Below are 14,218 nucleotides of genomic sequence, written 5' to 3' on the forward strand. Positions count from 1 at the left end.
TTACAAGACTTGATCATTTATTTAAAGACAGTTGTAAGAAAAAGTATGTGAACCCTTTGGAATGACTCACATTCCTCAAATAATCAATCAAAGTCATACCAATATACAGTCTGCCTAAATTGATACCATGCTAACAATTATTGTGTTTTTATCGGGCACATGTTTAAAGTGCAGGGTGGGACAAATATGTGAACGTGACTTCTATGAGTGCTAATCGGAGTCAGGAAACCACCAACTTTGAGTCAAATCAAAGTAACGAGATTGGAGGTCTTTGCTAAAGGTGCCCTGCACACTCGGTTTGAGTCAGCAACCAGACTTCACGTCTACCTTATAGGATGGTGTCTACTGAGTAACCTAAAGCAGTGATTCCGAGAATGACAATCAATTAAAAAAAATTTAAAATAAGTGTGCCAAATAAATGACCACGTTTTCAGTACATTTAATAATACCACGGATGGCTTTTATTCAATTTGAATAGTAAAAAGTCCTTCAAAAAATGTTCTCTTCATTTCTTTGCCACATACTGACAACAACGTAAAGGTACATTTAAGATGAGGAGTCATCAAAACGGGTTCTGTGAAATGCCTCCACGCTTTTTTAAAATGTAAACACTTTCAAAATGTATACTGTACTCAACAATCAATATTACTTTGTTTTTAACGACATGTCGTTGGTCACTAATGTTTTAGCCCAGGCGGTGGAAATACAAAAAAAAAGGGGGGGGGGGACAATATACATGCATTCAATATCAAAATCTTTTATAAAACAAATTTTAAAAAATCAAATATAAAATAAGAAAAAAAAAAGCAATATTCAAAGGCAATCAGGAATGTTCTTTGGAGTCAGGTGTAGTGTTTCCGAAGTCCTCACATCACTTGTGGCGACGCAGTTGCATCAAAGAGGCGGTCGGCCCGGCGTGATCAGACTCGTTTGTTTGCATCAAAGCAACAAAAGCGAGACTTGACCAATGACTGCGCCTCACGTGTCCAGGTTGTCTCGTGCCATCTCCACGCTGTGGATCAACATTTGGAAAGTGGGCCTCTGTCCCGGGTCGCCGCTCCAGCACTCGGTCATCATCCGGTGCATCTGACAAAGTGAAAGCGGTCTTTTACACGCTGACAGTTACGCTCGGCGTCAGCGTTTAATCACGACATTGTATTAGAGCGAGGGCGGGGAAGCCTTTTCTGTGAGCCATGTAAGAGAGTTGGCAGACAGATTATTATCCGCCTATGACACTGCTTAGCCAGCTCTATTTTTTTTCCACCCCCATCGCACGTGGCACTGACACGTTTGGGAAGATGACATAACCCCGGCCATTCGCTTTAGTTGACGATTAAAACTTTTTCTCGAGTCGGGGGTTTGGAATGCAGACTTGATTTGGTCGTAACGTGTCTAATAAAAAAAAAAAAGTCCTTTTTTTTCAAGATCACATGGTTTGTATAACACATTTCAAAATAAGAAAAGAAAAAACATATGTTTGTGCTGACCTCCTTGGGGCAATGTTCAGGAGCGGGCAAGCGATAGCCTTGTTTCAGCAGATCGATCAAATGATAAACAATCATCTGCCCTTGTTTGTCATTTCCCATTTGCTCCATAAACACCTGCAGCAAAAAAATACAAAAAGAAGTAAGTCATCACGAGTCAGAGACATCACCGCAGAACCTGCTTTTTTAAGGAGCATTTCTTCAAAGAGATTTGATTCGTAGTTTGCGGGAAAGTCGTGCGAGATTGTACCGCAGGGGGGCTGTAGCCTTTGTCACAGTAGGTAAAAAGTTCATACAGGACCACACCAAAACTCCAAACGTCTGATGCCACTGAAAATTTGCTTTCCGTAAGTGACTCTGGCGAATACCTGGAGAAAATACAAAAATAAAAAATTAAATTACGTATTTCAGGGACAGCGGTTACTACAGTGGACAGCTTATCATGTTATCAGGTTACAGGGTGCATGTGAAAGGGTGAATCAAACATGTTGCGGTCTTTATGAAACGCTGACCAAAAAATGGGACTTTCTCCGGGCTCCCTCACGGTGTAGTACTCTTTGTCCTGGGGGAGCACTTTGGTCAGACCAAAGTCACCGATCTTCACCCTCGTGTCGCTCTCCACCAGAATATTTCTGGTGGCCAGGTCTCGGTGGATGTAACGCCTTGTGGCCAGGTAGTCCATACCCTAGAACCACCATGTTACATGTGAATACAGGGAGGGGGAAAAAAAAATCCAACATTTTTCCATTGCTCCCGAAAGAAATGTGCCAAAACATTTGCATTTATTGAGAAGGAAGTATTTGTTGATGATGGTGGATTTCCTGGAATAGTGTCGACCATACCTACATTCATTTGAAGATAAAATCACCTATACGCCATTTAATTACAAGTTTAATGTTGTGTGAGTAACTCACTTTTTTCACGATTCAATACATTTAATATTTTTCCCAAAATATTAAATGTGTCACTTTAAACAAATAGATGTCGCCACACGCTGACCGAGTACTCTGTCATGTGCTGTCCAGTGGAGTTTTGTCACCTTGCAGATCTGTAGCGCATAAAGAAGCAGCTTCTTGAAATCAAAGTGGACTTTGTTTTTGAGCAGATAATCCCGCAAACTGCCATAGGGAAGATACTCCATAATCAGGCGTAGGTTCTTCCGTCCTGAAAGAGGAAGTGTTCAAATTAATTTTTTCCCTTTTCTATTTTCTTTTTTTCCTCTCCGTTATCATTCTGACAGATGAGATCAGTTCTATTTGTTGGTGCCTTTCGAACAACTCGGTCACTGTCGCTGACAGGCCCTCGCTCGTCCGTACCTGCGCTGTAGCACACGCCTTTATATTTGACAATGTTCTCGTGATGGAGCGACTTGAGGATCTCGATCTCGCGCTCAAAATCCCGGATGTGCTCCGCCGTGCTGTGCTGGAGTTTCTTGACGGCCACCACCTCCCCCGTGCTGTCCTGCAGGGGGTCGTACCGACACATCTCCACGCTGCCAAAATTCCCCTGCAAGGGCGAAAAGGGTAGACATTTAGATGTCTTGTGTGTGTGTGGGTGTGAGCGTCTGCGTGCAGGTGCATCTCACTTTGCCCAACTGTTTGAGAAAGATGAGGTGTCGCTCCTCAAACTGAGCGGGCTCTTGACACTCGGAGGCCCACGGGAAGCCGAGGCCTCGCGTTTTGGCCGGCACCATGTCGCTCTCCACCAGCAGCTCGTAGTCTGCGCCGAAAGGTGATAAAGACGATGACAACGCCACATGGACAATACCGTGGCTGTATTTCCGCATATAAGTGAAAGGCAGCGTTGGTTTACTCGAGCGCAGATGAAGGAGCCGAGGATTTTGCCAAGCGTGCTAAACGTCATTTTGCATATTCTTAGAAGGAGTATACCGGATGTAGATGAATTTATCATACGCAATGTGAATGATCAAACACGAGACGAATTGCGTTGGCTGATTTTCCGCCTTTAAATGCCACGCCCGGAAGGTCGGTGCCAGCGTACCACGGGCAAAAATAAGAAGTGGCCAGGAGAACCGTTTTCCTATGCTGACATGTCTGAATCCTCTGAATGAGCAAAGCGCTAATTTGGAGCCAGTCACAAGAAGGAGTCATGCGTTACCAGTTATAACGACATTTCTTTCAACTTTACATGTCCATGTGTAACAGTAGCATCTGCAGTATGAAGTGAGGCCACCAAAGTTATACTTGATCCATTTTTCGATATAGAATAGGGACGTGTATGTTTGAGGGAGGTGACTGTGTGTGTGCGCCAAAAAGGGCAAAACGTGGGCAAGTCGCTACCTGGGGTAAAGAGACTGTTCAGGTCTCTGATGACCGCTCGGAAGGAGGGTCGGTGTGAAGGCTCGTAGTCCATACAGCTGTTAATCAGATTGGCCAGCTCGGTCCATTTGGGAGCCGGCAGCTGGTGTCTGTCCTCGTAGAACATCATCTTCTGCAGAGGGCAGCACAGACGCAGTCAAGTCAAGTCGGATTGATTGAAATCGCCCTTCATCACAAAAGAGTCTCAAAGTCAGAACAGGTGTGAACTTTTGGTGGCTCCTTGCTTGTAGGGCCGCCGCAAACGATCATTGGGCGAATCGATGACGAATTTCAGCGCCCTACTTGCTCGTGTGGAATCGTCGCACATTCTGTACCTCGATTAAGTGTGTTGCGTTGGCCCTCGAAACACACGAGTGAATCAAGGCGTTCGTCGTCTTTGTCACCTTGCAGCAGTCGAGGGTGCCGAGTGGTTTATCTCCACCGCTGCAGATCTCCCACAGGGCGGTGCCGAAGCCCCACTTATCGGTGGCCAAACTCAGATTTTGCTGGTTTTCAATGCACTCCGGCGGCACCCACGGGATCCGCTCCACCAGAACTGTTGAGTCCAAAGGCAGCAGACGAACGTTTGGCTCCGTCACATTTGAGTGTGGAGGTATGATTTTTAAGACCTTCTTTGGGCAGCACGGTGGTGCCGATGCCGGGGTCGCTGAGCTTGATGAAAGGCAGGCTGCCCGTCTTCCGGTCCTCCTTTCGGATCACCAGAACGTTCTTGGCGCACACGTTGCCGTGGACGACGTTCTTGTCTTCCTGAGGCCGCAAAAGACAAACGCTTAGCGCTCTCGCGCTCTCCTCAAGGCGAACGCCGCGGGAATAATCTTCCGTGATGATCTTACCAGGTAGTGCATGGCCCAGGCCAGCTGCTTGGCTACCTCCAGCTTCCAAGTGATGTTGATGCTACTTTTGTTCTTTTTCAAATACGTGTCGAGAGAGCCAAATTTACCGTACTCCTGGACCATAATGTCTGAAACGAAGACAAGGAGAGGTCAGTTTGATGCACCCGTCCATTTTTTTTTTTAATGTCTAAAACATGACAAACGGGAGTAGGAAATTTGGTCTTTGTGTGATTTGAACTTACTCTCGTCTCCACAAACGCACACGCCGTAGTTGAGGAGCAAGTGCTTGTGGGAGAGCTGGCTCATCATGCTGGCCGCTTCAAAGAATGACTGAGGGGGCAGGAGAAACCAAACCAATGTGAGAACAGGAGCCACTGTAGCTTCTCCACTCAGCCAAGTAGTCATAAGCTGACCTCTGAGTAACTACGATGAGCCTTGTCCAGGATTTTGATCACCACGTCGATTTGATGAATCTCTCCGTAGTCTCCGAGCTCCTTCCTCACGCCGGAGAAGAGCTTGGTGAACGTACCCTGGCCAAGACTCTCACTCTAAAATGTCGAGCCAAACAATGCTAAAGCACTTTCACGAGGACACACATGCAAGTTAAGATGCTAACCCAGAGGTGGGCAAACTACGGCCCGCGGGCCAAATCCGGCCCGTCGGTCTTTTTAATCCGGCCCGCCGAAGGTTGGTACACAATTAAGGTTCGATGTCAACGACTGCATTCATTTCATTTGGACTTGTAATGACAATGGCATTTCAACACCAGGTGGCACAGTTACTTGAAGTTACAGAGCATAGGGAGGAAAGGGGAGACGATACGGAAGCCCGCAGTAGAGCCAAGTCAAGCAAATCCCGTTCGATACGACGGAATAATGTACTCTTAAAGTCAGAAAAATGTGCCAAAAAATGCAAAATATTGCTTTTGAAATAAAGAAATCCAATTAATATTATGTCGAATTTAGTTCACCCTTTTGATCCGGCCCTCCATAATATTTTCTGGTTCTCATGTGGCCCTATGCAAAAAATAATTGCCCACCCCTGTGCTAACCAATGATAGGCAACGTTGATAAACGTACTTTACATGCTTCCTCGTCTATAGCCCAGAATCAATCTGAACAATTTTTTTTTCGCGATCTCGGACACTATAACCACAAAAAAAAAAAAAAAATGAGGCCTGTCGCACGAAGGAATCGCTCCTTAACGGTGTCGTTTCTGTTGCTATATTTGATGAATTGGAGGAATCGCAGAAAGCGACGAGGGTTGTCTTACGATGACAAGGTCCTCTTTTCGAATCTTGTGGAAAACCATCTGGCCGATGCTTTTTTGAAGCGAGGGAGACAGAAGAACATCCGGCCCTTGGTTATTTCGACACACCAGCAGGTTGGATTTGTCTGGAGAAGCGCGGAGGACACGTGTTAGGTAGCTTCCACCCAAAATTTCAAGCATTCTACAGTCAGCACGATCTTCATCTACATGCAAAACGCTCTTAAATGACAAATTTGAATCATTCGTGAGCTATTGTTTTTTTTTTTCGACTGACGTTTGGGGCTGGGCGGGCAGCACTTGGTCAGATGGAATGTGTATCCGTCTGTGCGAAGCGCCTCCTTTTGGTAGCAGTTGAGAAGTTCCCCGAGGGTGTCGAAGCTTCTCTTGGCCCCGTTCAGAACGTAGTCTCCCGACTCGCCCCTCAGAATCTGACAGTGCTTGTAGTCCATCATAGCATCATACTGAAGGTCAAAGGGAACAGATTGGCCGTCATATCACGTCTGTCGACAGATGACGACCGATCGAAGTCCGCGTTCGCAAAAAAATTAGGCGGACCATCAATCAGCAAGTCACCCGAAAGCCAACATGACGCTTACCCCCACCACAAAGGACATAAATAATTTGTCGTAGTCTCTGGGGCTACGGCGCAGCATGTACAGGCCTTGGCGGTTGCCGGAGCGACGCAGCTTAGCGATGGTAAACTCCATCCTGTGACCAGAGAGACGCGTTACGTTGTGGGGAGTGCGTGAAATCTTTTGGCTGAGCGTGCGGGCCACTTACGACACGGGGCCGTGACAGTGACTCTGAATGCCTTCCAGTAGCCTCGGGGGGGCCACCTCTTTGCAAAGAAAATGATGGGCGTCCGCAACCAGTCTGTAATATCCGTCCACTAGCGATACAAATGACAATGCCTCCGAGAGAGAGCGAAACTCCAGCTCCTAAGTGGACAAAGAATATATCAGAATTATTCCGATTATTATTATTATTATTTTAAATCACGAGTGCTTAATTTTCGATGCCGCACTGGAGAAGTTCTATTCACAGTATCGCAAGACTGGAAAACAAAAACACGATTGTTCGTTCACCCCCGACCGATACAAAAGATTAGCGCGCCCTTGCGATAATGACGACGACGTCACGAAGGACGTGCATGATACCAGCGAATCAGATTTAGTCGAGACTAGAAATATGTTTGGCCAGAAACATTCAGAAATGCATTGAACGCGTTGTTTCTGCTGTGTGGACTCGTTCCTGTGAAGACTTGAACGAGCAGACTTTCATTTCATGGTGTTTTGAGAATTTTCCACATCGCTGCACAACTACAGAAATGTGTCAGACAGCAAGTGTGTACTTTACCAAGATGTGGTGGTCTTGTCTCGTGAGAGTAACGACACGACTCTCCACTGAGCCTTCCTTATTGGCCTGCTTGATGCCGATGTCTATCACCTCTTGGAAATCACAGTACGTCTGCAGCTCCTAAACCACACATCATGCAAATTGATCATAATGACCGTCTCCCGTTTGCCGCCCGGCGTATGACAGACCGCGGCCGATTTAGATTATGCAGATATGGTAAATTGCCATGGCAACGCAAACCCCGCGGTCGTCGTCTTCCTTACCTCCTCTGCTCCCTCCGTTTTCCCTTTTGACCACTGGATGCCCTTGTTGCCCATGACGACGATGCTAACATCATGCGCAGACAGGTCCGTGACGTGGAAGCGCTCCGAGTAGAGCGATGGAAGCAGTATCTCCAAGCTCATCAGATACTTGAGGCGAAGTTTACACACCGTGGCCTTTAACTCTGTGAACTGCTGGATGAAGCGCTTGAAGCGGAAGCGGATGCGCTTCCGCGTCAGGATGTTGTACTCCTGTATGCGACTTCGCATGCAGCTCGGCAGGAAGGATTTGTAGCTGAACCAGAAATTATTATTATTTTTTTTTTGAAGAGACCTCACACCGAAACACTCGCGGTGCATTTGACGAGTCAACAGACCTGGTGTCGTTGTAGATGCGCACAGGAGACTGACCGCTTTCTTTGGCCAGACGCATCATGTCGAGAACCGCCAAGCCCAGACACTCTTCCTGGGCTTCGTGACCCATCGGGATGACAACCTTACCGTTAAGGAAGTCACTGCGCCACTGGCGAGGAAAATACCAAAAACATCCTCTTTGGAAACCGATAACAAGTAGATAGGGAAATAATCATCTATTCATTGTGAGATTTTGTTGCTTAGTCATGTCGTTGAAGCAAAAAAAGGAATGAGATCACGGGCTTTGTTCAATCGGCGGCAACCATTTAGCAAAGAACGAGTAGAGATCAGCTATGGGAGGTTGGGCCGACTCCACACAGTCTCGTACGGCGTCATTTAGTCATTATTTTAAAAATAGCAGATTGTTTTGTCCCTTTTTGATCAGGCCAACTTAGTTAAATGGCGTCCCGTAGTCATTAGTCAATTGCATATTTTGTCAACAAAACTTAAATGTGTGTGTTGAAATTCTGGATCTTTTTAAAGAGTGGTACAGTAGAGACACTTGAGTCGACCTGTTTTGGTAAAATCCACGACTGTCATGCTTCATTGAAGAAGGAACACTGTACGCTTGTGAGGCAAGTTCGATTTTATTATTTTTTTTGTGGTGTATGTTAAAATTCTTTTTGCGGTCAGACTGCTATAAATGGCTGGCGCCCTGTGAAGTATTCTCTCGTTTTTATCAATGACAGCGTCACAAATGTGCATTTTGCTGGGTTTGATTAGATATTGAATTGGCAAATCAATTAATATTCCACCCAAAAGCGACAACAAAATAAATATTTTGACTAAGGTGTGGCCGACACTTTTTCATGGTTTCCAACAGAATAATGCAATGATACCAAAATAAGGGTTTACTTTGATTTGTATCATCCTTCCAACCTTGTCTTGAGGTTTGAACCGCAGTGGCACATTCGCAAAAGGGCGGAGCAGGACACGCACAAGTCCCTTATTTGGCTGCTCAGTGACTGTTTATGTTCTGTTTGTATGCGAGCAGAAGCGAGTCGAGTCACACTAACAAACGCGGGCTCAACACGCAGACAAAGAGAGACAATGACATCACTGTGTTCCCCAATTTGTGTCGCTAACCATCATTAACCATGTTACTCGCCGTGTGCGACTTCAAGAGGAAAAAAATGGCAGAATGGTCGGCTAACTCTAATCACATGCGAGTAGAACCGAGATGATGACATTTTGTTGCGTCCGCTCGCCCATAACCGCGACTGCCGTTCCTCTCGGCTCTTTTGGTGATTCGCATTGAAAAAAGGAGACCTCAGCGTGACATTTGTCCTTACGACTGACCTGGAAAAATTGATACGCCATGACGCACTCATCCATCACAGGGCTCTCCGTGCCCTTGTTAATTCCACAGCGGTGAGCATATGAGGAACTGCCACTGTTATACCAGCCAGGAAAGTAGTACCTGGTTCAAGGTGGAGGGTGGGGGGGGGGGGGGGGGGGGTGGGGGAGGGGGTCATTATCTCGCATGCTCGAGAATGAACACTCGCGAACATCGTAAACCTTCTACCTGATTCTGAAGTGCAGGCGCTCGCTGGCCTCCTGGTGCAGTTTGAAGACATGATTAGCTGGGAACCACACGTGGTCGCTTTCTCTCATCAGGCTGAACAAATTGAAATACAGTGGCGCGATACCTGAAATGAATATTTTGTCGATTAAGACTTGAAAAGCAAGCAGTTATTCAGACCACACCCTTCTTACATCGGGATAACCTCAAATTGTCCAGGGCAGCCATTACACATATCCATGAATAAGGGATTTGAACCGCCTTTGCCTTTTATTACACAGAACCCAGCAAACGCAATATTGCTGCACAAAACACCACTTAGTGGACGGTGACAAGCGCTTTCAACACAACACGCCGGGCAAAGTGTAAAACTTCACACCCCTGTCCTGGCGAGCAACAAGCGCATAAAAAATGCAAACGGCTGGAAACTGTCAAAATGTCAGCCGGGACTTGTGTTTGACATTAGGGGAAACATGCACCCGCATGTAGAAAGTTGTAGAGTCAGGTTATTTGGCGACAGAAGATTTTCTTAACAGGAAGCACTCACCAGAGTGAGGCAACAGCCTGACGATGAGAACACTGCCTGGGGAGGAAGTGCGCTGGACCGCAAGCGGAAGTCAAGGTACTTGAGGAGTTAACCTACATACGAGTTCTGCCATGCATTATTATTTACAATACGAATGACCACCGACGCGTCTTCAGTCGTGACGACACAACGTTTTCATGTCTGTGCAATGTATCTCCATTTATTTTTGTCTTAAGTTACACTCACTTCCTGTCAAGGAATCGGGTCCTCTCGCACACATCTCAACCATTCTCAATCAGCTTTCGCTCCAAACCTGGGAATTTTGGGTTCAAAACAGCGTGTTATCTTCGACCTTGACCTACAGTGAAGGTAATCGAGCACCACTTGTTCTCAGAACATCGAACTCAACTGATACTTGACAGTTGCAAGATGTCAGCAGATTTGACGGACATTCTGACTCAGCGAGCGCTGAAACATTTCCAAGGAATGAGTAGTTTACACCGCTTTACGAATAAATCAGAAATGTTTAAAAAAAAAGAGACAAAAGTGGCTTTGGCGTCGCCATCTGAATCACTCAGTTACCGTTAAAAATGTCGCATAAAACTGTAGCAATGAAAACTCTGAGGTCTGATTCCAAGTGGCCAAACATTTGCACACATATTACTCCATGAAGTCTCAACATTCATTCGCCCTCGCGGGCACATACAGTGCATATTTGCCATCTATAGCCAGCAATGGCAATTCGTTCATTTGATATTCTTTTTTGTTTTAATTGGATGTATGTAATTTTGTCATGACCCACGCGCTGCTCTGCCAAATAGACTGTGTGTGGAATAAGTGGTTAAATGATAATTCAATTTTTAAAATGTTCATCGTTTCAGTGACCACAAGTTATGGGATAAAAACTCATTTGGATCACGTATTTCTATTTTCATATTCTATTGAAAATAGTTACCGTATTTTCCGCACTGTAGGGCGCACCCAAAAGCATTCAATGTTCTCAAAAGCCAACAGTGCGCTTTATAATTAATTCGATGCGCCTTATAGATGATCAATATTCTGAATTCTTGAACGTAGTATTTTAAATGTTCTGTAAAGCCCTTTGTTACAGCTGCAGCGACTTCTAAATAAAGCTGTATTGTATAGTATTCCCTTTAGCGTAGCTCCATCTAGTGGATGCATAACGCAACCGCATCCACTATTGTAGCTTCTATTCTATGCGCCTTATAATGGGGTGCGCCTTATATATGAAAACTGTTTTAAAATAGGCCATTCATAGGCCTTATACTCCGAAGCGCCCTATAGTGCGGAAAATACGGTAAACGGTAGACAAGTATAGATAGCAATCTGTAGATAGATATAAGGGGATTGTGGAAGGCAACGCATAGAATATCCGAAGCAACGTTTTCTTCATGTCTCACCGCAAGTTTTGGCCGCAAGGATGCAGAGCTGCTCCGCTACGTACTCGCCAGGCGGGTATGTGAGCAGGCACTCCTCTCCTCCATCGCCCTTCCTCACGTAGTACAGGTAGACACTGAGGCATGTGCTATTCCGCTCAGGTCCAGAAGGTGCCGTGCAGTCAGGTGGGAGACCATTATGATGTGCTTTGGGACAGGTGGTGGATGGGTTCATGTTTTTCGCCAGAAAACAGGCCATGCACCACCGCCAACATCCACCTAGCAATGGACCAACACGAGAAAAGAGAATTTCATTAAGGAGAGTTGAAGATTCTACCGTGCTAATATTTGCCATTAACAGCTCTGATGTGGTTGAGTACAAGATGGAGATGTAAATATCTGGAAATTAAAAGCTGAAATGTTCATTCAATATGAATTTTGCCGTCGTTTGATGTCGACGGCAAAAATTTGGCCTCATTGTTCCAATACGTGTGGAGGGGAGTCCATCTTTTCCCCTAATCTTGAGTCAACTTTCAACATTCATTGAAGTGAGCAAAGTGTTTTGAAAAGTTGTCCAGATGAAACACATTGTTTGACTACAAACAATGCGTTAACAATCACAAACAGTTCAAGTGTCCGCAGCAAGAATGTAAACAGGATAAAGGCCCTGTGTTCCGTGTGCCCTCGTTTCTCTGTTGGGCTGCTGAGCCACAACACAGCTAAAGACGCGTCTGCAAAGCCAAATAGATGATGTCAACTACATTCATGACCTCAAGTAGCTCAACTGATAAAAAGATAAATTTATACTTCACAATGCTGCAACAGATTATTCAGATGAACTGTCAACGATAGTCCTTACTACAATATAATGCAGAATATTGTGCAGGTTTGCCAAGACCTCTGCAGGTTCTTGCAGAGGGATTGTGATGAGTCAAATGTTTCACATATGATTTGATGAGGAAGTTGAGCACATGTTTCAGAAGAACATGGGAAAACATCCCTTGTATTGTGTGTTCCATGTTTACACACCCAAAACATTTATCACACAGCATACAGGCATGTTTCGTACTCAAGTCTTATCAGGGCCTCCTCGGTTTGCTGCGGTAGGTCCTCGTTATCAGTCACAACACATTTTAACATTTACTACACTAAAGTCTGGCTCTGGAAATTTGGGCTTTCACAGCGTGCGCTGACCCTCTGTTAATAACACTGCAACTGTGACTTTGGTGAATCTGAGCAATACGGCAATCTTCAAGAAGCCAAAAAGTTGCTACATAATTTAACCAACAAATAGTGAAATAGTGAGTAATCGACACCCACCCCAAAAAATGTTGTAATTGCCTCAAGATGCCACATGATGCTGACAAAGCACTGTTTTTCAATTAGACAAGGCTGCGGTCTGACTAAAAAACCTCCGCCACAGAATTCAACTTTTTTTTAAGCCAATGACTTTAAAAACAACCACAAAGATGGGATGAAACCATTTAAAGATTTAAAGAAACATTTTTCAAAAATCTTAAAATGAACTCGAAGTGAATGGAGGCCAGAATTGGATTTATGTGCTCCCTGCTACAAGCTCCTGTTAGGAGACAAGCAGCTACATTTTGGACCAACTGGAGATGCTTGAGGAAGTACTGGCAGAAACCCAGACATGATGTAACAAAGGCATCGATTACTGTCTCCTTATGTATTTTATCCAGTCATACATGTGAAATGATAAATACTGTGAGGTCGGGTTGTAATACAACTTATATTGGTTTCCAACTACCAAGCTATCGCAAGCTTAAACCTAAGAAACATATATGTGTGAAAGCGAAAGGGGGTGGATTACTCCATTCACTATTGGCGACCACGGCCATGACTAGAGCATCAGCGGTTTTATAGGGTGGCATGGACTGGCAGCTGCCACCTCTACCAAATGCCTTGCCATCCATGTCACCACTCCAAGAGTTGGCAACAAATCTATCAATACTACATTCAAAATGTCATTATAAACATTCCTGATATTGTGTATTTTAAAACAATTCATTGAAACGTCTTTGCCCAGGTGAAATTGGCTAGAGCCGCCGCTGGTCCACACGTTTGTGACGTCATGGGAAAACTATTCCACACATGATGTAATGTGCGACTGTGCACGACAAAAGTGCCTTCATTAGTAATTAGGATGTTCAGAATCAGTGAATGGGCCGTAAATGTTGCTGTTGTAACTTTAAAACTGTCCCATCGTCATTGTCGCCATGCATTTTTTAGTAGTAATCGTAATAGTAGGGTTATTAAACATGCACACCTGTCAACCGAACATAACCAAATAAATTACATCACGTCAACGTTTTGAGAACGTCATATCAACAATGCTCAGCTTATAAAACCATCAGACCCGCTAAAACAAACACTTACAGTCTTGTTGTTGTCGAGTTGTGGGCGGGAGCAATGCCGCTTGCACGACGCTGCTAAAATGCTCAAATGTGCTAAAAATTCTCACACTGCTAACGGCTCCCACGTCGGCCTTGGCTTCGAACACCGACCGTCCAGCAGCCGCGCCGTATCTTTGTCCCGAAACACAACAACGATCGCCTTTAACTGCTCTCGTCCGGGGCCAACTGTCAACTGTGAAGCGAACCAATAGTGACCTAGGACCCTCTCGCTTGGAGTAAAACACGGGAACTCTCACTCCTCGACTTTTCCCCTCTCGCGAGTGGGAGTAGACAATAGTCCGCCCAAGACCATCGTGTTTGTGAGTCGGGCAAAGAGCGCCCCCTGATGGAATTGTATCACATAGCAGGCTGATCTCGCTGGTGTTCCCACAACAAACTACTAT

General features: G+C 45.2%; 2 protein-coding genes across 3 annotated transcripts in view; one reads left to right on the top strand and one right to left on the bottom strand.

Moving 5' to 3' along the window:
- On the bottom strand, positions 1-14,102 carry jak2a (Janus kinase 2a). Of its 2 annotated transcripts, none has more exons than XM_086135862.1 (24): positions 13,883-14,102; positions 11,425-11,679; positions 9,481-9,604; positions 9,255-9,375; positions 7,919-8,064; positions 7,545-7,836; positions 7,282-7,401; positions 6,706-6,863; positions 6,522-6,633; positions 6,200-6,386; positions 5,929-6,050; positions 5,070-5,204; positions 4,899-4,986; positions 4,657-4,784; positions 4,432-4,570; positions 4,207-4,358; positions 3,785-3,935; positions 3,070-3,203; positions 2,801-2,990; positions 2,524-2,648; positions 1,997-2,169; positions 1,735-1,852; positions 1,488-1,601; positions 1-1,086 (listed from the first exon to the last, which is right to left on the bottom strand). In XM_086135862.1, the coding sequence occupies exons 2-24, from the start codon at positions 11,657-11,659 to the stop codon at positions 979-981; spliced, it is 3,372 nt and encodes a 1,123-aa protein (XP_085991988.1). In that variant the 5' UTR covers positions 11,660-11,679; positions 13,883-14,102; the 3' UTR covers positions 1-978. The 2 variants fall into 2 exon arrangements, with proteins under 2 accessions (XP_085991988.1, XP_085991987.1); XM_086135861.1 differs by having other exon boundaries at positions 13,798-14,102.
- Positions 9,529-14,218, top strand: part of rc3h2 (ring finger and CCCH-type domains 2) — a 22,105-nt gene continuing 17,415 nt past the window's right edge. The window contains exon 1 of the mRNA XM_086135854.1: positions 9,529-10,372. The gene's annotated coding sequence lies outside the window, so the exon portion shown is untranslated. The remainder of the gene's footprint in view (positions 10,373-14,218) is intronic.

The sequence above is a fragment of the Hippocampus guttulatus genome, chromosome 17 (genome assembly GCF_054856545.1).
Source record: "Hippocampus guttulatus isolate MCC_2025c chromosome 17, RoL_Hgut_1.0, whole genome shotgun sequence".
In the NCBI taxonomy this organism is placed as follows: domain Eukaryota; kingdom Metazoa; phylum Chordata; class Actinopteri; order Syngnathiformes; family Syngnathidae; genus Hippocampus; species Hippocampus guttulatus.

Excerpts from the sequence above, each read along its gene's own strand:
- jak2a (XM_086135862.1), bottom strand. The coding sequence starts at position 11,659 with ATGGCCTGTTTTCTGGCGAAAAACATGAACCCATCCACCACCTGTCCC. Across the intron at positions 9,605-11,424 it reads CCTTGCGGCCAAAACTTGCG|GTATCGCGCCACTGTATTTC; the intron begins GTGAGACATGAA and ends TATTCATTTCAG. Across the intron at positions 4,571-4,656 it reads CCTGGGCCATGCACTACCTG|GAAGACAAGAACGTCGTCCA; the intron begins GTAAGATCATCA and ends TTGCGGCCTCAG.